The sequence below is a fragment of the Pleurodeles waltl genome, chromosome 3_1 (assembly GCF_031143425.1).
Source record: "Pleurodeles waltl isolate 20211129_DDA chromosome 3_1, aPleWal1.hap1.20221129, whole genome shotgun sequence".
Classification (NCBI taxonomy): Eukaryota; Metazoa; Chordata; class Amphibia; order Caudata; family Salamandridae; genus Pleurodeles; species Pleurodeles waltl.
The window spans coordinates 366,421,039-366,448,226 of record NC_090440.1 but is presented as its reverse complement, the minus strand read 5'-3'; the positions used below and the strand labels follow the sequence as shown (position 1 = coordinate 366,448,226).

The 27,188-nt window shown below is 44.8% G+C and overlaps 1 protein-coding gene across 4 annotated transcripts in view; it reads right to left on the bottom strand.

Moving 5' to 3' along the window:
• The window catches only part of LOC138284105 (transient receptor potential cation channel subfamily M member 7-like), a 1,183,984-nt gene that overhangs the window by 458,928 nt on the left and 697,868 nt on the right, over nt 1-27,188 (bottom strand). For all 4 annotated transcript variants that reach the window (XM_069222537.1, XM_069222536.1, XM_069222538.1 and 1 more), the window contains one exon: nt 7,864-8,013. In XM_069222537.1, the coding sequence (XP_069078638.1) occupies nt 7,864-8,013 (150 nt within the window). The remainder of the gene's footprint in view (nt 1-7,863; nt 8,014-27,188) is intronic.

Here is a 27,188-nt window from a genome sequence, read left to right as displayed (position 1 = left end):
GTTTCTGCCCCCTTGGAGGCAGATTGACGTAAAATCGACCAATCTGCCCCCAAGGGGGGCAGAAATGCTCTAAATACAGTTTGCCCCCCAGGGGAGCGACCCTTGTCTGATGGGTCGCTCCCCATCTCTAAAAGAACAAACAAACAAAAAACCCAAAAAAAATAATAATAATAATTGCCCTGGCGCCTAGAGGTTTCTGCCCCCCCTGGGGGCAGATCGGCCCAATAATAGGCCGATCTGCCCCTAGGGGGGGGCAGAAATGGCCTAAAATAAATTTGCCCCCCCAACCCCCACCCCCCCCCCCCTCGGAGCGACCCTTGCCTACAGGGTCGCTCCCCCCTGCGTGACATTGGCACCAAAAAACAAAGCCCCGGTGCCTAGTGGTTTCTGCCCCCTTGGGGGCAGATTGACATAAAATCGACCAATCTGCCCCCAAGGGGGGCAGAAATGGTCTAAACACAGTTTGCCCCCCAGGGGAGCGACCCTTGTCTGATGGGTCGCTCCCCATCTCTAAAAAAAACAAACAAACAGAAAAAAAACACACACAAAAAAAAATTGCCCTGGTGCCTACAGGTTTCTGCCCCCCCTGGGGGCAGATCGGCCTAATAATAGGTCGATCTGCCCCCGGGGGGGGCAGAAATAGGCTAAAATAAATTTGCCCCCGAACCCCCACCCCCCCCCCCCGGAGCGACCCTTGCCTACGGGGTCGCTCCCCCTGCGTGACATTGGCGACAAAAAACAAATCCCTGGTGCCTAGTGGTTTAAATGGTCTAAATACAATTTGCCCCCCAGGGGAGCGACCCTTGCCTGATGGGTCGCTCCCCATCTCTAAAAAAAAAAAAAAAAAAAAAAAAAAAAAACACACAAAAAAAAATTGCCCTGGCGCCTAGAGGTTTCTGCTCCCGCCGGGGGGTAGATCGGCCTAATACCAATAGGCCGATCTGCCCCCAGGGGGGGCAGAGATGGCCTAAAATAATTTTGCCCCCCCCTACCCCCCCCCCCTCCGGGGTGCGACCCTTGCCTACAAGGTCCCTCCCCTTGCGTGACGGCGCCCAAAAAAGATCCCTGGTGCCTAGTGGTTTCTGACCTAAAATCGGCCGATCTGCCCCCAAAGCGGGCAGAAATGGCCTAAATACATTTTGCCCCTCCAGGGGAGCGACCCTTGTCCAAGGGGTCGCTCCCCATCTGTAAAACAAAAAAACAAAAAAATCCCTGGTGCCTAGTGGTTTCTGCCCCCCTTGGGGGCAGATCAGCCGAATCAAAATAGGCTGATCTACCCCCCAGGGGGGCAGAAATGGCCTAAAATAATCCCCCCCCCAGGGAGCGACCCTTGCCTAAGGGGTTGCTCCCCTTGCGTGAAATTCACGCACAAAAAAAACTCCCTGGTGTCTAATGGTTTCTGCCCCCTTTGGGGGCAGATTGGCCTCATCAAAATAGGCCAATCTGCCCCCAAGGGGGGCAGAAATGGCCTAAATATATATTGCCCCGTAGGGGAGCGACCCTTGCCTAAGGGATCGCTCCCCACCTAAAAAAAAAAGAGAACATCACAAAAAAAAAAAAAGGTCCCTGGTGCCTAGAGGTTTCTGCCCCCCCTGGGGGCAGATCGGCCTAATAATAGGCCAATCTGCCCCCAGGGGGGGCAGAAAAGGCCTTCCCAAAAAAATGCCCCCCCTGGGAGCGACCCTTGCCCAAGGGGTCGCTCCCTTTTGCCAATTTCATTGAAAAAAAAAAAATCCCTGGTGTCTAGTGGGGTTTCAAAAGCCGGATTGCAAGCAATCCGGCTTTTGAAACCTGTGAGAGACTTCAAAGGGAAGGAAATACATTTCCTTCCCTTTGAAGCCTCTCGGGCCTCCCCCATGGCATTGAAAGAGAAATGCAAAAGCATTTCTCTTTCAATCGCGCTGGAAGCTCTGCTGACCAGAGGGTGTTATTAAAAGGCCAGAGGGAGGGTTGCAGCATTGTTCTGGTAACTCGTTTTGGAACTCTCAAGTCTGGTTCCCTGAAGTAATGGAGCTAGCAGTGGAAGTCCCCATATGATACCAGGGAGTCCAAGCCTTTTAGAAGGACAGGAAGGAGAGGATCATCATTTAGTGCTAGAAGACAACTTGAACCTTCTTGCCTGGAGGATTTCAGGAGCTCTGGTAGATACGCTGGCCTTTTAGGAGAGGCTAAGAACCTATTGGATAAGTCATGGCCAGCAGGTACCAGGAAAAGATACACAGGAGTATGGAGAAAGTGGTGTAGCTGGTGCTTGGAAAGGAGTTTGGATCCCGTGGAGGCTCCTACAGTAGAAGTAGAGAATTTTCTCGCACATTTGTCCAAATCAGGCCTGCCTTAAATAACTGTTACAGATCTGCTGTTTCGGCAGGGCATTCCTTGGCGAATTATTTTGTTATTGATGGTGATCCTTTAATCCTCAGAGCAATGAAGGGAATAAAGCTTAGATGTCCAATTAGGGCTAGTAATGATTCTTTATGGAATGTTAATCTTGTTTTTTACCTGTTTGTCTCCTGGCCTGATATTTCCTATCTTTCCAGGAGACAGATTTCACAGAAGTGGGCAACTTTACTCTGTCTAATATCTTTTAGAAGAGTATCAGATGTTAAGGCATTAGAAGTTTATAATTGGTTTTATTCAGCGGATGATGTCCATTTTGAGATTTGGAAGAGGACTAAAACCATGTCTGAAAACATCTTTTATCCATTTTTTCCATGACTGCAAGAAATTGTGTGTAGTGGGTTGCATGACAGTTTATGAACAAAGAATGCTGGTCGTTATACCAGATGGTGATGGTCAGCTTTTAATTTCCTATGTTAAACCCAGTAGGGCAGCTTCAACAATTACTATTTCACGGTGGATGACGGCAGTGATGTCTGAAGCAGGATTTGATTTATCCAAGTTTGGGGCTCATTTTTCTAGGGGCGCAATAGCCAGTAAAGTATTTTGGGCAAGTGGTACACTCACGGACTTTCTGAAAGCAGAAGACTAGTCAAGTGGTAACACATTCGCAAGTTATCATAAATCAGCATGTGAGTAGTGTGGCACTGAGTAGCTTTAAGCATGCATAATGGTAGCCTCCGGTCTTGTAATGAAATGGCGAATCTCCAGTTAACATACAGAGAGAATCTTTGTTCCATTAAAGACAACGGAGGCTAACATCATCCCACCAACCACTCCCATTTAATTAGCTTACATTCCTGTATTTCAAGTAGTTGTTTACTATGATTTATTGTGTTTATACCATTAACATGATGTTTTTTCCTCACAGAGGTAAATGAGTATTTACTTTAGAATTATTTTATTTTAGTGGTATCACTTAGTTTTGTCTTCTTTCAGAGAACTCTTTTTAGTAAGACTTTTCCCAGTCAAACCACAGAGGCACCACTTGTGTTGTCGCAGCTGAAATTCTAAGCTGGAATGTCTTATTTATGATGTGCTTATATTCTTTAAAGGCTGCATGGTGGGGCAGCAATAAAAGGTTATTGCATCATGGTAGCCTCTGTTGTCTTTAATAAGATCAGGATTCTCTCTGTATGTTAATTGGATTATCACCATTCCCTCCTTTCTTTTATACATACAGTTATCAACTTCACATCTGGTCAGAAGTATTGGTTTAATCCACAGTGCCTGTAAGTCACACAATTCTACAGACCTAACACCAAAAAAGCATAAAAGACTGCTGTTCAAAACGTAATGAAAGTTAAGGGTGAATACAAGACATTTGTAGACCGACTACTCAACTCTCACTATGAGGAGAGGATAAAGTTTGGTTATCATCCAAGAATCTGTCCATCCCTGGCTCCCACCCTAAATTCAGCCCTTGCTTTAATAGGTTGTTTTAAAATAATTGAGCTTGTGGCTCCAGTAGCAGTTACTCTTGCTCAACCAGCCAGTTGGATACTACTTTGAGTGGTACAGATTTCCAAAGATAAGAAAGCAGAAAAAAATGGTACAACTCCCCCTCACCAGTTACTGTAGATAATACATTAGAGTATGAGGTTGATACCATTCTAGACTCCCATAAATATAGAGAGCAGTTACAGTGCCTAGTGGCATGGAAGGAATAAGATGTCTTTGGCCACACATGGGAACCTGCTCAATTCATGGATGCTCTCCAATTAATAAAATCCGTTCACAAGTGTATTCTCCACAAAACAAGGTTGGTTAAATCTACAAGTGTTGGGGGGTCATTGGTCATAGATACTATCAGAATCAGCAGGGTTGGCAAGTGTTATCATCCTACATACTCACCGGTGAGAACTATTAGACCACATACTGGGTGTACGTCATAGCAAACATTAGCTACACAATAGATTCATTGGTGGTTCTTTGGGCAGGTTATTGGAGGTTGAATCAGCAAATCGGGGTGAGACTGAGCCATAGGAAGATGAAAATGCTTCACATACTCCGTAATCAGATCCAAGTATGCATCATCATTTCCAGGGCACTATAGGCAGCAGTAGCAGAGGATTCCTATCAGTTGACCATGTCTGGCAACTGCAAATGAAATGAACTCAACAGTTCTTTGTTCTTTTGCCCCGATCATACCTCTTGGGGTTAGTTAGTTCAGCACAGGGCATCCCACTTTACAGATTCCCTCCTTAAAGCTCTCCAGACAACGCGTTGGAACCTCCAATTACACTTGCTAGTTGGTGACGATTCACTAGGCCGTCTCCTTGTAGCCCATGACTGTTTATTTCACTCCTTCATTAAACAATCAGTAAGATTTGGTCTTGGAGCCTGGAGGGGGTGATTTGCATTCTACCCTCTCCCGATAGCTATAACATGTGATTATCTGTTCATATTTAAGTTCACAAGGTACCTATCCATTCCAACCTAATGAGTCAATATCTTGTGGGAGGACACAGGCACACAGTCAGGAACCACATCCTGATGTATTCTTGCTTACCTCTTTTTACCCCTGATAGCCACCAATAGGTTTTTCCTCATTAAGAGTAACTGGTCGGGACAGAAGAGGGCTGACATCTAAGTCCTGTGACATATTCGAAAGACCAGTACCAGACAATACCCAGATTACTTACAGATCGTCTAAATTACAACATTAGTTTGTGAGGATTTGCCAAGCCAAAGCATGATTCGAAGGAGACCAATACGTACTGCAGCTCATTTGATTGCTATTGTTTATACTCACAGTCCAATAACATTACAATGAGGAAGCATCCACAACCACTTTCCCAAACTGATTAGACCTATCTCCAGTTGAATCCTGCAATGCGAGTAAAGGGTACAAGGGCCCATCCAGCCTGTGCAGTTCACTGAATGATCCATCCATGGCTCACGTCGAGCACCATGAAGGACTTAGGAGCTTCACTTGAGTGCTCATAAGCCATAGAAAATGGCAGGCACTTCCTGTGCCTGGCAGTATCCACACATGTTTTTTTCTGACATACAAGACCAAAAGGGCATTACCAAAGTCAACATTGCTTTTTACCCCATTGATTCCTCCTCAATAGTGTGGAGGTCAGGGATTGGTAGAGAGAGACAATATTGATCACCGACGCCTGGAAAGGCCTGATTCTGGAATTACAATTAAAAAGTTGCTTTCTCCTGGAAATAAAGAGGTCTTACCATGGTGAACGTAGAGGGAAACAAATTTGTACAAGCAACTTCGACCTGATGGAATGCTTGAGAATAGATAGTAATAGCTAGCTAATCCTCAGTGCCCAAAAACTCAACAGACTGGCAACCAAACGCAGGGTATTGTAGTCTGGGGATCTTTGGCAATTTGCATATGCTCATGTAAGTAGACTGTCCCCCCTCGCTACCACTGCTGACACCACAATTACACACGCAGAAATGCCACCAGACAGGTAGAAAAAGCAAATGGTACACCTTTCTTCTAAATTTGGCACTTAAAATTGGATACTTTCTTCAGAAGCATTAGCTGACGATAAATATTGGCTGCTTTCATCTTCATTGCTTCCTCCTTATTTACCCTAATGTTCTTCCTCCTCCATCAGGCATAACTGTAGTCCATGATGGAGGGTTTGGAATTTTATTTTGGGGGTGGTCCAACTATATAGGTGTCTTAGGTGCATTTTATGTATAAGAAGAAAATTAGTTACTTACCTGTAGATACAGTTTTCCAGTACTGGCATCTTTCATAGATTCACATGCTTGAATCATTCCCAGTCGTTGAAGTGGGAGGCACATTGGACATTAAGAGATGTCTTAAATTCTACTTGCACCGTACCAAACAATTTTGTATAACTGAGCAACTTATGTTTGCTTATGGAAAGTCTAGACAAGACATACATGTTACAAAGGCAACCAATGCAAGGTAGATCTCTGCAACTATGCATTTCTGCCATTCCAAGGCATGCAAACCGCTTTCTACTAAGGGAAAGGCTGCCCTCTTCACAGGTGTTCCTTTGGAAAAAGTTTGTCATGCTGCAATGTGGAAGAGTGTCCACACTTTCACTCAGCACTATTGCCTAGATTTGGCATAGCGCAGGGATGCAGCAGTCGGACAGGCAGTGTTATGGCATGTGTTTCAATAAGATGAGCCTCTGTTACTTTAAATGCTACTTTTAATCGATATCTAATATTTTCTAGTTTAATGCATTCAAATATGTGTATTGAAAAGGGTGATATCACAATATGTAAAATTTCAAAAACTGCTTGCTATTCTGATTTAAGCATGTGAATCTATGGACGATCCAATGCTGGAGAAGGAAATGCGTTACTTACCTGTCACTACAGTTCACCAGTATTGGTATCTTTCATAGATTCACACGTGACACACCTTCCTCCCCATAGAGGCTCCCCTTATGGCTCCTTATTATTTATCTCAATTCGTGTCCATTAAGGTATTTTGTCTCTGACTTTTTCAGTTTTCTTAGATAGAAATCTGCAATCACCTTTATAAAAACAGTCTTTATTCCAGGACTGCATACAGCATTCCAACAGGTACCCATAATGGACATGTAGGCTAAATATTAGGGAACCAACAGAACACACCCCCTAGAAGAAAGCTACTCTGTACACCTACCATCCTCAAACAAAGTCTTCTGTTTGACAGGTGGCAAGTATGACCAAACAAATAATAAATGGTTGTGTCTCAGCATTGATGGCACTCTCAAAGTGGAATCAAACATTAATTTGCTGAATGTTGATTTCAATGACATAATTGCTTTTGGAAAGGCAACTAATTGTTTCTGCTATTTTCTTAGGCTTTATCTTTAAAGTTTATGTAGCTTTTAAAGAAGGAACCTTTAGAGTGAAACTAATTATATTAGTGGCCTTATTCCTCACATGTACCATTCAGGAGCACTAATTTGGAAAGGTACTTGACCGTACTTGCCATTTCAAGTTGGATCCACTTTTGACTCAGATTTGAACTGAAATATCATTCATCGCCCTCTATCTCACCTGAACAACGATCACAGGGTGCATTTCTAGCTTTCATTGCATTGCAATTCCTTTTCCTAATCTTCATGCTGTTATGGCAATGTAAGATGTGGAGTTATGCATCTGTGACAAACACAGCATGCAGGAAACATTTACATAATTTCCCTCTGCCACTTCTCTCAACAACACACCACTTAAATAACGCTGCAGCTTGAAGAGACCAGTTCTAAAAAGAATCACCAGTGGGAAATCAAACAGCCCCTACTGCCTGGTATTAACTTTACCTTTTTCTTTGATCTGTACAACCTCACCAAATCACACCAGTTATGAAAAGCAATCTTGACAATAAATCTATTGTTGACATAGAAGCCTCAGTGCCATTCAGATGCTTCTTAAATATTATTTGCTTAAAGGAGCTAATTTTATCACATACCCCAAGCTATGAGAATGTAATGCTGTAGAATCATCTTTCTCTACTTCTATGCGTCTTACCTTTGATGTTCCTTCTGGTGCAATCAGATTGTTGTTGTTTTCCATTGTCATCTGATGTGCTTCTTCCGATTGTGGAATGTGGGACATTTCTGCATTAGTTTTATACTCCAGCAAATAGATGGCAGGTGGAACCAAGATACTGAAAATCACCTGTAAAATAGTATTCGTCATTGCCTTGTCTGTGAAATGTGAATTTCTATTTTCTTGTACAGTAATGAGTATATCATTCCAAAGCTAAGACTCCTAAACCATCAATCTCATGTCCGTGAAGTGACATGCCTGGTTTTGGATACCTCAAAAGGTTAACCTTCAACAGAATGTACGGCATTTGTTGGAACATAAGTAGTGAAGTCTTGGAGCATCACCATGAAGGCACCTGTTAAATCTTTTACAGAGTAAAATCATAGTCATTGAGGCACGCAGACTCCACAGCACTTTGATACCAAACTCCTGCTCCACATCAAAGAGTTGTTGAACAACCGTCAGGTACAATGGTACAAAATCATTTTTGCAAAAGCTACATCATAAAGTGCCAGTGCTAAACAAAATGCGCAGGTGGTGAGCGACAACCAAAGACAATTCAAAGTTTCACCCACGTCTATGGGGTTTCCCATAGTGGTGAGCTTAGAACTTTTAACATGGAGAACAGGAGCCAGTGCAACCTTCTAACATCTGTAGCATGCTGACATTTATGTGGGACAGTTACAAATCACACAGCATAATTTTACTCCAAATGAGAGTTACAAAGTCTAGGCAGTTATAAATAAGGGGTTAGACGAACAGCATGATCCTCCCAGAAAGTGAAGAAAAATTGTAACCAGCTTCATTTTATTCCAAAGCACATATTTCACCCCCCCTCGATATTTTCAGGGTAATCAACAGATTTTCACCAACAATTACCTCACTGAAATGCGTTAACGATTTTGATTCACAATTTACCTGCACTGAGCAATCCTACATGAGAAAGTGGTTTACAATGCTATGTCCGAACCAGAGGCTTGGCTTATGCTTTCTTCATTTATCTTAGCTCAGCAGCCATGAACATTATATACCAATCAAGCTGAGGACTACAATTCCCATGAGTCCAAGCAAAAGTCAAATTCTAACCAATCATGTGGCTCTGTCCCCATACAAAATCATCCCAAAGGAACAGCACTTCCTCTTTCTTCGCTGCTCAGCAGACAGATAAATGCCTTCCTTAAGTCTGTTCCTGTGATGTGTTCTGTTGAGTTTCTTGGCAATGACATGTTGCCTTGCTAAGCGTTGTGTTTCCCTTGTTTCTGGAATTTACTCACCCTATTTTCTGCACACAGGTCCGCAATATCAAGGGGTTCAACCGGGCTGGTTGTGGTGCCGCTCAGAGTGCATAGTTCTCAACATCTTGCTCTCATTTGGGGGCAATAGGGCGTGTCACAGGCTTCCCCTGCACAGTTTCCTAGCCTATCTGTGGCTGCCCATAAAGGCTTCTCCACCTCAGTGTGTGGTTAAATGAGCCTGCCATTATGGATGCTGTGCACCGCATACACTTCCCTCTTGTGTCTTATTCGTTTCAAATAAACTGCAGTTGGGACATGTGACACAATGTTCTCCCTGCCCCAAGGCCTTTGGTTTTCCTCCAGGTGTACCAGTTAGCATGTAGTTAGGATGTAATAATGTTAGGACTACTCAGTGTGCTGGTCCTTCTGGGGTTCAGTAGGTGTTCTTTAATCAGACTGCCTCCTCTTAATGGGGCCTACGGCCCCTCTGTTAATTCAGCTTGTGACTCATACAACTTAAAAGGCACTGCAGCCAAAGCATAGGGTTGTTTTAAAGGTGGCATGCTCCCAGTTATTCCATAGAGCTTTGTCACTAACGTTTTTGCTAGTCTTCATATTATCTTGCCTCTAAGTTTGCCATGGAAGGAGCTAGGAGTGAGAGGACTTTTGATATGGGGACAGGCAAGACATTGCCCATTCCCTTAATGATCAATTTGTTTACGCTGTAGATGTGACCTTTCAGCAGACTGTTACCCAGGTCTTGATGCCTTTGAGTGGCAGATTATGTTTATTCCAGCACACCGCAGTGTGAATCTTCCACCGAAGGAAGACCAAACCCCTCTGCAGCCCTTTGAACCTCTTGCATCTCAGGAGGCTTCCAAGCCTCATAGTAAGCTCCAATGTAAAGCAAGAGTCCAAATGAGGTCCTCTCCTGCATCCAATGCTTTCAAAAGGCTCAGAAAGGGGTTCCTAAATCACTGAGGTGACAATCAAATAGAAACCATGACAAATGTCAACATAGGCCTACTCATGTGGAGGAGGCCAATGAACCCTATTTGGATGTGATGATTGATGGGGATGAATTTGATGACCCTGATGTGAATAACTCTGCTAATAAATCCAGGCCAGGTTGACCATGGAGACCGAAAGGCGGTCCCAAGCACCCCAGGGTGGATAACTCCACTAGAGGAGAAGCAGAGGAGTTGAATGACTTAAAGGGTATGTTGAACCTGGATGATATCAATCATCATTATCAAAATGGTCTCTGGCAGACAAGTGGCCTGGTACATGGGCAACAGGATTGTAAGCCAATGGACAAGGAGATCGGGGTCGCCTTACGGTGAAGTGCCCACATCTGTCTCTGCATGCAGAAAGTAGCACTGACATCAGAGATTGATGCCAAAATGGCCATTTTTCTGGTCACATTTATTGAGGACCCCAAGAAGGGGATAAACCGTTCCTGGAAGGCATGCCAGGAAAAATGTTTGGATATCGTGGAGGTATTAACTAAGACTATGGATATGACTGAAGAAGCCAAAGAAACAGACAGTATGAGTTCACCTGATCTTCTGTCCGGATGGGGATAGAGGGCAATATATTTTTTTGAGACTACCAACTGTGTGCTCTCGACTGAGAGAAGGCGTTCCCTCTTGGATCAAAATCAAAGTAGCCATTTATAAGGCAGGCCCAATGGCAGATGTTGGTCTCTTTGGAGAGCCTTCTATAAAAGAACTGGGGAAATTTGAGACAATTTATTCCATCACTAGATAAAGCTTACCAATAAATGAAAAAGATTTTCGGCAAACATGCTTTAGAAGAGGCAGCGGGTGCTCTTCCAGTCAGGTACTAAGGACACTGCCAGTTGAAGTTCTGTGATCAGAAGTGGTTCGGGGGCTTCCTCCCCACCCGAAGTCAAGGACGTGGCAGCAGGAGAAACTTCTGTGGAGTCTCCAATGCCCCAGGTGGATCCCCTCTTCTTTCCCACCAAAGTCTGGGGTTGTTGCTACAAAAATGGAGCGCTTGGATCCTTGAGACCGTTGCTGGTTTTCAAATTGAGTTCTTTAGGACTCCATTCGGTCTAGGAAAACAAAATCCATTTATGTTTCAAAAGTAGTCTTTTGATTTCACAGGAAAAAGGCTCCCTTCTCGAAAAAGGAGCCACAGGTCCTTTCCTCCTACATCAGGCAGTTTCTTGAGCAAACCTTTTTATGGTTGAGAAACAAAAAACAAAGGGATGTGCTTGGTGATTAACCCCTGGAAATTCAACCAGTGACTTGTCTATTGACACTTGGAGATGGGTCTCCTTCTACTTTAAGAAATACTACAACTGGACGATTGGATGGTGAGGTTGGATCTAAAGAATGCCCACCCCACGATTCCTATGAACGACCCCAAATAAACTGCAGATTTCAACAGTTCATTTGGGATGGTTGAGTGTACGAGTTTGTGGCCCTTTCCTATGGGTTTTCTTCCACTCCTTGGAGTTTCCTCGGTGATGCAAACAGTGGTAGAATTGCTACAGAAGAGTATGTTTAATTACATCCTTGGATGATCTCATCATCAGGAACCGCTGTAGGAAGCTCCCTCTAAATATACTATATCAAAATGAGATATAGTGTGCACAGAGTCCAGGGGTTCCCCAGAGGCTTAACAGAGGATAAAGTAGATAGTACTAATGCTCTCTTTTATGGTAGTGTGGTCGAGCAGTTAGGCTTATCAGAGGGCAATGCAAAGCATTTGTTGTCCAGTCCACACAGGCATTAAATGAAGCACACACTCAATGACTAACTCCAGGCCAATTGTTTTTATATAGCAAAAATATATTTTGTTACTTTATTTCTAGACCCACAAGATTCTGATTGCAGGTAAGTACATTTGTAAGTAAGTAGCAAGCATATGTATCAACACCACTTTGTTTCAATCTGGCAAGTAAAAAAGTAAATAGCAATAATCTGTTTTAAAAGTTGACAGTGCAATTTTCAAAGACAGTTCTAGTTCAAGTTAACCCCAAACACCAACTACCAGCAACACGGGACCGGCTGGGTACAGAGGTCAAGGTTGCTGCAAGATTTAAAATGGGCTCTTATGGAGATTGGGGGCACCCAGAATTGGATCTGCCAGCAGGTAAGTAGCTGCATCTTTGGAGGACAGACCTGGGAGGTTTAGGTGAGCATCGGAGGGGGGGGGGCGGCACAGGTCAGCACCAACCACACACCCTCAGCGGCACAGAGGCAGCCGGCTGCAAACTCAGCTCCCAATGCTTTTGAATAGGCGGATCCAAGGGGGTCACAAAGATGTTGCAGGCTGGGTCCAGGGGGTCAATGTCAGGAAACTACAGCCTGTACAAGCATGAGGGCTGCATGCTGAATGTTGCTGGACTGGTGGTCGGATTGCCCAAGGCCAGGGGGCTGCATGTGCAGGGGTACCGTTAAGCATTGAGAATCTTTGTCCGGTTCTCTGCCGATCAGGTGGGTCCTCTGGATTTAGGATGCAGGCATCATCGTGTTGGTCAGGAGGGGTCAACCCAGGGTTGACACAAGGTCAGAATCACCTGGGGACCTGCTGTAGACCGGTGGGCCACCTGGACATGGGCCATGGGCGTGGGGTGCAGAGTGGGCAGGACTCACGGATCCCTGGTGGTTCTGGGGTCCTTTGTTTGAGTTTCTTCCTGGACAGAGCCGCTGTCCTCAGGAGATCTTGGTCCTCTTGTGTGCAGGCAGTTCTCTGGGGGTTTGAAGAGGTCGCTGGTCCTGCAGGATGTGTCGCCTTTTTGGAGCAGGAGTCTTTGGAGCTACAGACAGGTTGGTAGGGCTGGAGCCAAGTCAGTTGTTGTCTGGAGTCTCCTCTGCTGGAGGGGGTGGGGGGTCGGCTTAGAAGTCCTCCTTTCTTTTTGCTTCAGTGTCTTCTTTTCCTCAGGTTGCAGGGAAGCTGGTGAGCTGCATTCAGGTGAGCCCTTAAATCCTAGATTTAGGGGCGTTCCAGGGGTCAGGAGGAAGTAGCCGACAGCTACTGTCCTTGAGGGCCTTCTGGTGTCCACTCCTTTTGAGGAGGAGGACACAAACTCAACCCTATTGGTCGATGTCCTCCAAACCAAGAGGGAGGTTTCTGCAGGGAGGGGCTCACTCCAGCTCTGAACATCTTAGGGGTGGTTCATGAGTCGGTTCCCCAGGTAAGGGGGCTAAGTATATCCTCTTAGATAGGGCGAAGACTGAAAGTACTCCACCTATTTTCTACAGCATGGTTATAATGCTGATAACATTGCTTTGTTTCATCTGCCTAGTTATCGCAGATAATTTTCTCTATGCAAGACTATGATTGTTTCAATAAATGTATTAAACACTTATATCTCTCTTGTGTTTCATCTTGGCATGCATGAGGAAGGCAATGAAAGGTTAAGGTCTGTTTCTATGACTCCCATCGGGACCAGAGTGTCATGTTCAGGCTGCTATAATCATCCTCCACCCCGGTAAGGTTAGAGGTTTAGGTGAGAAACTGTGAGCAAGCCAGGAATTGGGCTGACAGCCTATTATGCGGGGAGCAGACTCAGTTCCCACATTCTGAAGTTCTTGTGCTCTAATATGTAGTCCTATTGTTTTAGTAGGAATCGTATAACACAGTTACCCATGACTCAGACATTGGGCTTCATCATCAACAACTTTCTATAAATTCTCCAATCCTACTTGCCAAGATTCCACCTCTGAGCAATGTAGCTCTGCTTGGCACTGATGGCGCATTGGGTTTGTGGGATGGAATTTGGATCCTGTGGAGCCTGATATAGCAACCATTTTGAATTTCTAGTCAGAGTTGTCTCAAAGAGATTTGGCATAACATACAATTAAAATAATCAGGTCTGCCATTTCAGCGGGCCATGAGCTCTGACATGGCTAAGCAGTGGGAGGGCACCCATTGGTTTGTAAATTACCGAGGGGGGTTAGACATTCTAAACTCCCAGAATGCAGGTATTCTCAACTGTGGGTTGAGCAAATGCATTTTAAATATCGAGAATATTGCAATAATGTGCAGAATTAACTTTTACGCTTTTAAGAAAATAAGTGCTTTTAAATGCAGAACTGCAGAAGGCAACCATATTTACAAATATTACGCCTGCATGACTGAAGACGCATTTTATGACAAGCTGACATGCTTAAGGAATGCTTATCTAATGGTAAAATGTTTACCATTAGTTTACTGTTCAGTTCCTGACGTTCCCATGGAAATAATTTTCATAATGAATAATAATTGCATATAATGCTTTCATTACATTCTGCAAATGTTTCTACTTACATGAAGACTGCTGTTAACTAATGAACATAAACATATTATTTAGTAAGGTAATGAAAAGTTGAAACAAGGATGCAGCATTTCTCAGGAGAATGAATGGTGTGAATCTGTATGAGTTAACATTGTATATGATAAGAAATGTTTTATTTGGATTTGTGGTCTGTTGACTATTGTATTACAGGTGAGAAGTCAGAGAGTGATCCTGTTTCCATGAAGACATTGAAAGATGATTGGCTGACCGAAGAAAGAAGATGCAACATAATGCAAAGGTTTGGATTGTAGGTTTAAATAAATGCATGTTCCTAGAGTAGGTCCGACCACAGCCACTTTGCCCACCTCCACGCTGCTCATACTGAGACTCTACAGAATTTCTTGAACCTCTCTTTATGGTAAGTTCTGCTTTGATTGACTATTGGATTACTCAGCTGGTCTTTTGATATTAAAGCTTTAAGTTTAGTGATCTCTCTCTATTCAGAATTCTTCATGAGTTACTGAGATTAACACCTTTTTGACCAACCTCATTCCTAGAATAGAGATTCTTTCACTTTATAGAATGCATTTAAAGCATTTATTATGATTAATTGACTCATTTTTTAGCACTGACAAAACTGACAATTGATATTGACAAATGTATATTCTAACTTAAAAAATTACTAAAAGATTTGATCAATAAAACCCTCATCAACTCTCATTATTGACTGAAAATAGAATTGAGATTATAATGACGAATCAATCGAATGTAAAGATCCATTGGCCCAATAAAGGAGAGGGGATTTCACCCTGATGAGTGGTAAGCCTTTCTCTTAGACTGATATCTTAACTGAGATCCACACTCCAGCAGATGCTCTCTCCCTGTAGCTCAAACAGGAAGTCAGCCAACTGACCATTGTAGTAAATCATGTTAGCCTGGGATGGAGGTAAGCAGGTCCAGTCTTCCTTCTTAGACATCTAGGTAGTCCTCAAGCAGCATGGCAGTCCTCTGGTAGCAGCATAGTCCTTCTGTAATGTCCACAGGTCGAGGAGTGTTCTAAAGAGCAGCTCCAGAAATCCAATGTTTATAGCTGGCGCCAGCCTTCATGCGGGGGACAAACCCTGTCCTACCCCTATCTGACTCTGGAAAGTTCTTCCCTTACCTTGTCAAGGCTCCAAACTGTATGGGGGTGATAAAGGGCTGGAAAGCCTGGTATCGGATTCCTTTGCACAGGTAGGAGGCAAAGCCCCTCAAAGTGCAAGTGGAGCTGGGTAAAGCCCCTCCCAGTCATCCTGCTAGGATAGCCCATGGTGTCCACACATATGCCCCCTTTGAGTTACTGTCTGGAAGTAATACACAAACCCCAACAGGAGTTCCATTCACAATCATGTGACCCAGGCCAGTGGCAGAAGGCAGAAATTGTTAGGACAAGGAAGTGCCAACTTTCTAAAAGTTGCATTTTCAGAATTGTAGCTTAAAATCCAACTTCACCATTAACACCATATCTCTATCTGCTCACAATCTAAAGGTAAATGTAATAAGAGAACCCAGTGTGACTCAATGGAAAGGACAGGTCTTACAGCAGTGAAAACCAACTTTAGGGTTTTTTCCACTACCAGGACATGTAGAACATAGGTACACGTCCTACACCTGTTAAATACAATGCACCCTGTGCCATGAGCTTTTAGTACCTTTCTTATGGGTGACATATAAGCATGGATAGGGAAGGTTTAGGCCTGTCAAAAGTTTTATGTTGCCAGGTCGAGATGCCAGTTTAAATCTGCACTAAAGACAACAGTAACAGGTCTAAGATGTTTTAAAAGGCTACTTTAGACGGTGGCACAATGAGTGCTACAGGCCTACTTGTAGCATTTAACTTACAGGCCCTGGGTACATGTAGGACCATTTACTAGGGACTTACAAGTACATTATATGTGTCAATTAGGTGCATGGCAATTTTACCATGTTTGACGGAGAGAGCCTAAGCACTTTAGCATTGGCTAGCAGTGGTGACGTGCACATAGTCCTAATGCCACAAAAACAAATTCTGCAAAACAGGAGGAATGAAGGCAAAATGTTTGGAGGTATACCATGGCAAGGATGTCAGATCTAACACAGTTCATCCATTGTCGCAGCCTCTCTTTTCTGGGTCCAGAGAATAGCTGGGCAGTCCATTTTCGACTCTCTCTCCAGTGCAGACGTGATCTGAGGTTTGGGTGCCAGTTGTGCCTTTTTTATGCCCACTATGAGCCTAGGCAGATGTGATGACTAACTAGCCAATAGGCTACCAGGTCCCCTCCCATCTGATGACTACTTCCTGTGAAGTGTGACATCTAGCTAACCTAGAATGCCCCTTTCTGCCCACTCTCAACATTTGAGAACCCTTCTTCTCGTGCGTGGACCTCCACAGCCCAACCCAGAGGTGTGGGTACATCGGGCTACAATCCCTCTGAAAAAACAGTTTGACCATGGCTTTTCACTCTCTGCTCGAGATGCCAGCCTGTCTGCTGAAACACAAGAGCAGTTCCTCTTGTGTGTGACTATCATTTGTCCTTCAAAGGCAGCTTCCCCTTTGAAGCTCGCCTTTAGGGTTCAGACCCTATTGTCCCTCCTGCAGGGTGGAGGTCAATCAATCAATCATCGGATTTGTAAAACGCAGTACTGTCCCCTCTCCAGGGTATCTGGGCACTGAGGGAGTAGAGTCTCCATTGAAAAGTCACGTTTTGAGTCTCCTTCTGACGTCCGCCATGGAGGGAGCCCTTTGAGGTGAAGGGGTGGGTTGTTCCAGGACTTAGCTGCTATGTAGGAGGAGAGGCCTCCGCTGTGGCTGTAATAGTTGCGGGGGTGCGTGTGACGTTGAGCGAGGTGTAGCATAGTTCTCTAGTTGGGATGTGGAAGTTCAGACGGTGGTTGATGTAGATCACACCTCTTATCTCAGCAGATCTGTTTTTTCCTCTTCCTTGAACTCTCTCTCACCTCTTCCCTGGAGGGTAGAAGGCTGTCTCGAGGAAAACTCGTTTGCTACCATAAATGACAACTACTGCCTAAGGGCACTTTGTGGCAACATTCTAAAGTTACCAATTGTTCAAAAGTTACATTAAATTCAACTCTAGCAACAAGTCAGGATTAATGCAATAATTGTTTTGATATATAGTAGTCCTATTCAGAAGATAGCACTGCTTAATTGTCAGCGTGCAACTCCATACTCGCCAATGGGGATACTAGCCTTCCACAGTGAAAGTGACAATGCAGGGTTTTTACTGTAAGGACATAAAATTAACGAAACATCCTTTTTAACAAAATGCACCCTGCTTTTTAGGGTTCACAAGGCCTACCTTAGGGGTGACTTTAAATATTAAAAAGGGAGGTTTGGGCTTTGCTATTGGTTTGAATGGTAAAATCGAATTACCAGTTAGAAATCACTCTGCTAGCCTGCAATGGCAACTGGGAGGCATTTTTTTGCTTTGTCACGTTTGTAGTGGCACAATAAGTGCTGCATTCCATGAGGGACTCTAAACTTATAGGCCCTGGGTACCACTGGTACCATTTACTGGGGACGTGCAATGACGACAGGTCAACTAAGTCAAAAAATGGTAGTAAACCAGTAAAATGTACACAGTGCTTCTTCAACTTTAAGCGAATTTGAAAAATAAATATTGGTCGATTAGAGAATGAAGAATGGCAGTGCGCCCTTAAGGTCCGTAGAGGTTGCAATATTGGCTAGATACACATTGATTCAGTTTAAATACCTACATAGTCTCCTACTCATGTCAGAGTCTGGCATGTGTGTGGAATGCCTTACCACTTTGTATTAAAGTCTACACTGTGGGAGGCTTTACCACGCAGTCTGGAACCGTGGGAGTATGCAGAACTTTTAGGCACACTGTAGGCAAAACTATAGCAGCAGTGCTGGATCAACAAACCTGATGCCAATGTTAAACATTCTGAAAGAACTGGGCCTGGGCAGATATGAGAAATCCTTACTTCTGCTAAGGGCTAAAAACAGAAAGAACCCCAACCTTGCTTGCCAGTTTAAATACATGCAGTTAATGAAAATACAATTGATGAGGAGGTGGGTGCGAGCAAAAAATATCACCAGGTTTGTGATAAATGGGGAATGTACTGCGGTTTTTTGGTGGAAAAGCCCCTGGTCAAAAACACATTCCAGGCACTGTTTTACTTGTTCACAACGCCACTGTAGCACTGAATCTCTAAAGCAGTATTTTCTTAATGCTAGTGTCAAGAATATGTACTTGTTTTATTCCACATTGAAAAGAGCTATAACGTTTATAAAACAAATATTCAGATACAAGGCAGACGTCAGGGGATGGTGGTAGAAGGGCTGGGAGGGGTGACGGGTCCAAGTGTAGGAAGTGATGGCGTAATGGAATTATTGAGGTCCTTGCAGGACTGGCGGGTCACTAGCCGGATTAGGGAGGATCTTGCAGCAATAGATCATTTTTCTGCCATTTAGCTTAAGGCCACTCTTTAAATGTATCTATATTAAACATGTGCCAGCAAACTTTTACAGGGTTCTATACCGGGCAGCATATAAACAAATACAAATATATTTAGACTGAGAACTGTAAATTCTTAATTGTATCTGTACATCCTCTAAATGAGAGTGAACATTTAGGCGTATTCTACAAGGAGACAGTCTGAAACCAACTGAGAACAAATGACAGGTCCATCCTTTACACTGACGTTCTCTATGCCAGTGTTTTCATGGAAGTGTTGTCAGCGGCCCACACATTTAAGGAGCGGACACTTGCAGGAGGCGTCACCCACTTGAGCAACTTAACCCATGTAACCCTTGCTACCGAACCCCACCTGGCTACGAACCAGGACTTTGTAAGCTCTACTTAGATCGTGGCGCTGGCATTCACTGCTTTTCCAAACGTTCACATCTTAAGTGGGCCTATGTTGGATCGGGCGTCACACTAGTTTGTGGAGTCTTAGGTGGGCTTCTTTATGGATCAATTGTGTTTATTCATGGCCACAGCAAAGCATGGACACACACAGCTGTTCTCCTACAACCCAGGGGGCCGGCAGCGTCAATTGAGAACAAGATCAGAGCTAACACAACTGTCAGCCTACAACCCTGGAGCTGGCAGTGTTGCTAAGATATTTAAAAAAAAACAAAAGTAAACAAATTTCCCAAATAAGAACCCCCAGACTCCTTCATGGGAAGAAGCCACAAGAGTAGACGGAGGAGGTGTGGCAGAGAGATTACTGTACTTTAACAATTGAGTGTCAACCTATAGTGTTAGGTAGAGGATGAGCTACCTATTGACACAGCCGCTGGGAGCGAGTGGAGCAGTTTAAGATAATGCAGGCAGGTTGGCTCGTTGAATTCAGAGGAGAGGATATTAATGAATGGTGCCCACATCTTAGAGTAGGAATCGCTTTTCTGGTCAACAGCTAAAGAGTTTTTCCATTTCTAGTATGAACCATAGTTTATGGAGCCAAACGGTTTAGTCAGGGATCGTATCAGAGCACCACAATAAGAGGATCTCCTGGTGGACAGCTCCTCATGCTAGAGCCATTTGCTTCCTTTTCAGGGAGCGAAGTGGGGAGGTGAGGGGATTAGTAAGCTCCAAGACAGTTTAGGTCAGATCTCAGGATTGCAGTGTTAAAGGCTTTGTCTATCTCATCTATGTTGTCTAGTATATGCTCCCAATAACAACCCAGTTTCGGCAATGCCACAGAAGGTGAATTAAGGTGCAACCCCTCCTTCACTTTTGAGCGCTCCAGGTTCCACGCCTGGAGCCATGACGGAGTAAGGTACCAGTAGCTTACTAGCTTGTATGCCGTTTTGGTACTCACCATGTTGTGGGTTGAGTGACGGGCTCTGTGGTAGATGTCCTCCTAGTCTTTGGCAGAGAGAACCCTAGTTTAGCCTCCCATCTGTTCTGCCCTGCAGGTTTAAGTGGTGTTATCCCCTTGCCTAACAGGTGGTAAAGCTCTGTGATGAGACACTTGTCATCTTTTTTAAGTAATACACATTTTTCAAAAAGTGCAAAGGGCCTCCCTGTGTGTGGTCTAATAGAGGGCGGCATCACCCGGTGTCTTATTTGTAAGCATTGGACGCGGTCTGCCTTTTCTAGGGCATGTTCAGATTTTAGTTGTCCAAATGGAATTATTCCTTGTGAATTGAACAAGCACTCTATGCATTTACAGCCGCTTTATTACCACTGCTGAAATCCCTCTTGCTGCATCATTGGGGAAAAATCTGGGTTATACAGGATTGGTGTCATGGGAGACGGGAAGGAAGTCAAGCCAGCCTTAGTCGCTACAGCATCCCATACTCCGAAGGGTGTGCCAGCCTGTGTTTCTCGGAGGCTGGCCGGATCCACTCCACTAGGAAGCGGAACAGGCCTACTAGTAGCGGGCTAGCATGGGCACAGCAAGTCCCACCTTCTTGCGTCTGGTGATAGAGTAGGTGCTTCTGAAGGCATGGCTTCTTGCCATCCCAAATAAATTTGCTGAGTTCTGATTGCAGAGACTGGAGTGTATAATTCAGTGAGCCTAGTGGGAGGGCTTGAAAGAGGTCAATAATTTGGGTAAGGGTTGTCTTTTTGAGAGCAGATATTCTGCCCAGTCACGAAAGGTGTAAGTGGCACCAAGTAGTTAGGGCAGCATAGTTGGTTGCTATGGTTTTAGAATTAGAATAAGCCAATTTTAATGCAGAGGTAAGGTATAGACTCTTTTGCCCATTCGAAAAAGAACAGCAAATGAAGGTAAGCTTCCTGAGGTGGTGCTATCGAGAGGTCCAGAATCTGGGATTTTGGCATGTTGACTTTCAACCCAGAAACATTTCCAAAGGCCTAGAGCTCTGCCACAGGGGCAGAGGGAGACAACACTGGGCCAGTGATGCCAAGAATCATGTTGTCAGCATATAGGATGATGAGGTGGTGGTCTCCAGTGTTTGCTGGGTCAGCCCTTATTGTTTGTGCCAAGGGTTTAATGTATAAGGCGAATAAGAGGGGAGGGGGGGGAGAGGGCATCACTGTTGTGTCCCAATTTGGATAGGAAAGGATTGGGACATCATGTCATTGACTCCCACCGATGCCCGAGGGGCATTGTAAATGCTGCAGACACCATCTACAGATTTTGTCTCAGAGGCCGAATTGCCTCAAAATCTCAAACAGGCCAATGTACTCTATCAAATGTTTTTTTGGCATCGATAGAGAAAAGAAGAGCCTCTTTCTGGGATTTGTGGACCTTTTCCATTAGATGAAGAAGTGGTTTGGTGCTGCCTCTGCATTAGCTGGTGGGTATGAAGCCTACTTGGTCAGGGTCATCCAACCCAGGCATTGAGGCGGTAGGCCAGAATGCTAGTTTAGCATCAATGTTCAGGAGGGAGATAGATCTGTAGGACACTAAAAGGGCCAGGTCCATTCTGAGTTTTGGAATAACAGAGATTGAGGCCTCAAGCATGTGAGGGAACCAGAATTGGCAAAGGAGTTATAAAGGTGTGTAAGCAGGGGGCCAGGTCTTGGCAAAAACCTTTATAGAACTGTGGCGAATAGCCGTCAGGCCCAGGGGATTTTATCAGCTTTTGGTGGGCAGTGGTTGAAATTACCTCCTTGATCCAGATGGGTTTCTCCGGATCCTCAGAGTAACGATGCAAGAGGGGGGTAAGCAAGATTGCTTCAAGGTAACCCGAAGCGTCACCGTCCGGTATATCGGATACTTTGTATAGCATGCTATAGAAGTTTTGAAAAGCCAAGTCTATTTGTGCATTGCTGCAAGCCTCGGTGGTTGGGCTGGTTCATATCAATCGACTGCAGTGATTGCTCCACAGATAGCATTTATGTTTTAGGCATGCCATTGCATATTCTGCCCTGTCTAGATCTAGGCTCTTATGCACACCTTTTCCAGTGCCCTCCATATTCTTGCGGCCCCAGTCCTTTTGCGTATTGTCTCAAGTTCTTGGACTTTCTATTCCAGATCTGTCATTTCACCTGCTGGCGGTGGTTATTAGCTGCTGACATTGCTACTAATTCCCCCCTTTAATACTAGCTTCAAAGTCTCCCAAATAGAGACTAGGGATGTTTCCCAGGTATCATTGTTCTGAAGGAAGTAAGCAATCACCTTGTGCAGAGACTCAATCATGGACTTGGATTGGAGTAGGCTATCTCTGACTTGCCAGCACAAGGTCCTAGTCTGATACGAGTCAAGCCATACCACAAGGGATAGGGGAGCATGCCGTTAAAGGGACCTGGGAGCAATGAAAGTTTCTTGGACGAGTCTCTGTATCGCTGGAGTCATTAGATAGTGGTCAATACGGGCGTCGGTTTTTGTGTGCAGCGGAGTAGTATGTGTAGTCTTGTGTGATGGGGTGGGACAGTCCCAGACATCTTGCAACCTGCATTCAGCCAACCAGTGAAGGCTTTGGGTCAAGAAGGCACCAGTGCGGAAAAAGCATTGGCCAGAGCAGTCCAGGTCATTGTTCATTACTAGGTTCATATCACCTCCTACCAGTAAAGCAGCGTGGGGAGAATGGAGCACAGGTGTGAAGGGCCTATAATAAATGTTTTTTGGGTGCATAAATGTTGGCAAGTGTAAAGCATAAGTACCCAGCTGGAACCTAAAAGCTCCTTGGCTACATTAGACAGGACCTTGCCCTTAAAACTTCAAGAAAGAAGAATCGCAACACCCCCTTGTTTGCAGAGCTTAAGGATCAGAAATGGTGGAGGAACCATCAAGATTGCATCCTAGGTATGTCTTTGGAAAGCAGGTGGGTCTCTTGTAGGAGGCATATGTCACTGTCTGAGCTTCTTAAGAGTGATAAAACAGCAGCTCGTTTGGTAGGATTATTGATGCCTCTTACATCAATGAATGTCACTTTAATTTCCAGAAAGGCAGGTAGGGGTAAGGGTGGGCTGTCCAGAGTTGATGCTATGAGATGGAGAGTTGAAGGCTAATCTGGTAGGATGCTGTCCATCTCAGTGTACCACTTGATGCCAACAGCAGGCCATGAGGAGGAGGGAGTATATTATAGGAATCCTCGAAAAACAATAACAATTACAGAAAAACAATAACAGAACAGTAAGCTTTAAAAAGTCCATTGGCAATTGCAGGTTGTGTAGGGAGTGTGTGCAGTCAGTTAGTCCGCCGCCGCCAGAGAGCACAATATGGAGGCGGTGACCCAGCTTGGTGTAAGCTGCCTGGACAAAGAATGTGGGTAAGGCCAAGTTTCACAAAGTGGCTGAAGCCAGCCTGTCCAGCATTGCTGGGTGTTCTTGTGCGTGCTTCTCCGGCCGAGGGTGAGGATGATTCTTACATGGCACCCGGGATGAGGAGCCGGGGGAGGAACCAGATGCAGAGTGTGTAGAGGGATCGTCAGGCAGGTCGATGATGTGGCGGGCATCCTTGAGTGTCTTAAGTTGATGGAGCTGGTCCCCACAGGGAAAGACCAGCTTGAAGGGGTGCCCACAGCCATAGAGGACCTCTTTGGAACACAGGAAGTCAATGACTAGTTTAAATTCCCTGCAGCGCTAATGAGTGAGGAGTGAAGAGTGAAATATCCTGAAAGAGCCCAATGGCGTGAATGCGGAAGTGGATAGGTTGTTTGGTGGCGGCTTTCTTTAAAATGTCCTCCTTGGTTTAAAAATAATGTATACCGGCTAAAACATCTATCAGTTTAGCATTGGGCCCCCAAGTCCACCGACCCAGTGTACTCTATCAGCCAGAAATCAGCATCTCCTTCCCAACCAAAGATGAAGCTGAATAGTGCCTGTGTGTATCCTTGAATATCTGAGCCCTCAGAACTCACGTGGATTCCTCTGTGGTGGATATTGTTGCATCAAGACCCATTCTCGGGGTCCTACACTTAGGACCAGGAAAACCCAAGTTACCAAGGCCTGGTCTGAGACGGAGGCCTCCTCAGTCCTCCATTGCGAGGGGCGGTGAAAGACAGAGGTTGGATGTATTGCTACATGCACTACGTGCAAGGTAAACAGTGGTGCAGGGTGTGGACCATTGGCCTCTGCTTCCATTGGCCTTCGCTTCCATTTTGGTTCACGACTCCATTTTGTCGAGTCTGGTTCTGTGCGTAAGGCACTGTTCAGTGTTTTTCCACAAGCTTCGGCAAGCTGCAGGGTGGGGTGTGTTTTGCTCAACTTCGCTCCATCTGCCTGATATGAAGGGCGCTATTTACATTCCACGAGCTATCAGTTAGGACAACAGGGGGATGCGCCTGTACTCAAGGAGGAATGCAAGCTTCACCTTGGCGCCCTCTCCTGGGAACCTGGCCCGTTCTGAGGAGACGTCTCGAAGGGTGAACAAGGTACCGCCGATTGCACAATTTGTAAAGGAGGGGGTCTTTTTCTAGAAATGACTCCTGAGCGTTAGTAAATACTATAAAGGTCAGGAGCCTGGATGGACTGGTTTAGGAACTCTCTTCTGGGTTGGACGCAACGCCAGGAGGACTAATTGTCCCGAAGGAGACTCCCTGTGCCAGTCGATTTGGGTTCCCCGGCTTGGTGTGCGGCGGAGGGATGCAGAATCTCTTTTCGGTGAAGCCTTTCAATTTATAAGCATTGAAGTATATAGTGTTTGCGTGTGTTATATGCACTTATTTTTGCAGTTATTTTCATGCTATGAAGCATTGAAGTATATTGTGTGTGCGTGTGTTATATGCACTTATTCTTGCAGCTATTTTCATGCTATTCTTCATGATATCACAGAGTGCTTATATTCTCACCATTATTCTCATGTTATTCTCTTGATATATATATATATTAGTATGGTTAGTTTTGCCATATGAGAACTTGCCCCTTAAATAAACTTGATTATTCTACCCACTAAGGTGTCTGAGAGTGATTGCTTTACATTGTGCCTTAAACTATCCTGAAGTGCATAGTTCTGTTATTCTGAAGAGTGAAGCAACACAAATTGGCGTAGTCGTTTGCAGGATTCGAAAAAAAAAAATAGGAAAATGCTTAATAAGATCAAAGCGAGCTCAAAAGCAAGTTCTCATGTAGCAAATCCGGACATAGAAATACCGGGGTGGGAAACTGCCCCGTATAAACTTTTAGCTCAGGAATGGTCACGTTGTGCTGGTTTGTGTGAAAATTGGAATGTGTGTATGTTAAATGCAGAACCTGAAGATGTTCTTACATGTTTACAAAAGGTATCAATTGATAAGGGAAGGGAGATTTGTGCGTTGGGGAGGCGAGGCTGGATCTTGCTTTCTTTGTACCGAAAGTTGTATGAAAATTTTTTACAGTTACAAAAAGACCACGAGCAGCTGGAGAAGGAGTTAGTAGGAGCCCGAAATTCCTCTACCATGTTAGCTTGTCAAAATAAATTGTTAAGTGATAAGCTTGAAATGTACCAGCTGGTTGCAGAGAGAACGGCCGTTAGCGTCGCTCAATATAAACACAAGAAACGAAGAGGGAAAGTTAATAAAAAGAAGGTACATTTAGCTATCTCTCAGGCAGGATTAGCCTTTGACCCTGAATTTTGGGATGGAAACATCTGGGATACGTCTGATTTTTCAGATGAGTCCGGGGGTGAAAACTGACAAGATGTTAGTCAGGAAAAGACAGAGTGCAAGAAGGTTGTCCGTGCGCAGCCCATATATCGGCGAAAGTTACAGCATAGCCCAGCTAACCCTGGAGGGGTGATGTTGGATGCCCTGGAGGATTATACACAGCAAGAACTAAGTGATGTGATAGACAGATTTCGACAGAGGTCTGGGGAAACATTGCTTACGTGGATGGTGCGAGTGCATGATATGGGGGTCAGGGGGTCCAATTGGATCACGGCGACACCCCAAGGCTTTGTATGTTAAGTACAGACCCGGTTATCCAAAATGAGTTTAGAACTTATCCAGGGAATGGTCCCATGACCAATTTGTTGGAGTTAGCGGCGCAAGGGTGTGCTCAGAAGTATCCGACAGAGTCAGACTGGCCGCCTAACGATAAACCTTGGTACTTGATAAACGATACTTTGAGAGATGCAGTACAGAGATTGAAGGAAGAAGGGATGAAAACAGCTATCTTTATGGGTAATGCTCATGATTTGATAAATGGAATTTTAAATGTGTCTGTGCGAAACCGGTTGATTAGGGCCGCTCCTCCTACATATAAGCATGTCATCATGACTTTGTTAATCAGTCAGACGGGTAACCCATTGTCCCAGGTGGTAGAAGCGGTGCGTGAGTTAAGTGATTTAGGAGAGTGGGCTAAGCCAGAGAGGAATTCACGGTCCGAGAATCGTACTGATAACAACAGGGTGTCAAGGCGGGATATGTTTCTAGTCTTGCTGAAAGATGGGGTGGCCAGGGATGACATTGATGGGATAACCACCAAGGACATGTGGGAGATGTACCGCGAACGCGGTTTGGATAAAAAGGAGGGGAGCAGGAAAGGGAACAAGAAGGATAACAAAGTAGTGAACCAGAGAAAGGCAGGAGGGGAGGAGCGTGAGGGTGAAAAGGGAGAGAGAGGGAGAGAGCCCCACAGTAGAGAGGGATCCCCGGATGATGGAGATTGGGAGCAAGAGCACCGAAGCTCAGAGGGAACCCGGAGCAGGGAGAGAGACCGGGAACTGACAGGTTCGGGGAAAACTCGAGGAAGAGAGTGGGAGAGGGAGCTGGTAAGCTCAGAGAGGTTGCGAAGCAGAGACAGGGAGGAGGAGTTCCCTGAGAATTAACGCAAACTGTATCCAGATCTGACTTGGGCAGACTCTGATGTGCGCAGAGTGAAAATAGATTAGGAAACAGGTCAAACTCCGGTGCAGGGATGGGCTCGCAAAGATAACAGACCTTAGGTCAAAGTAGAAATTTATTGGAAACGTGGAAATGT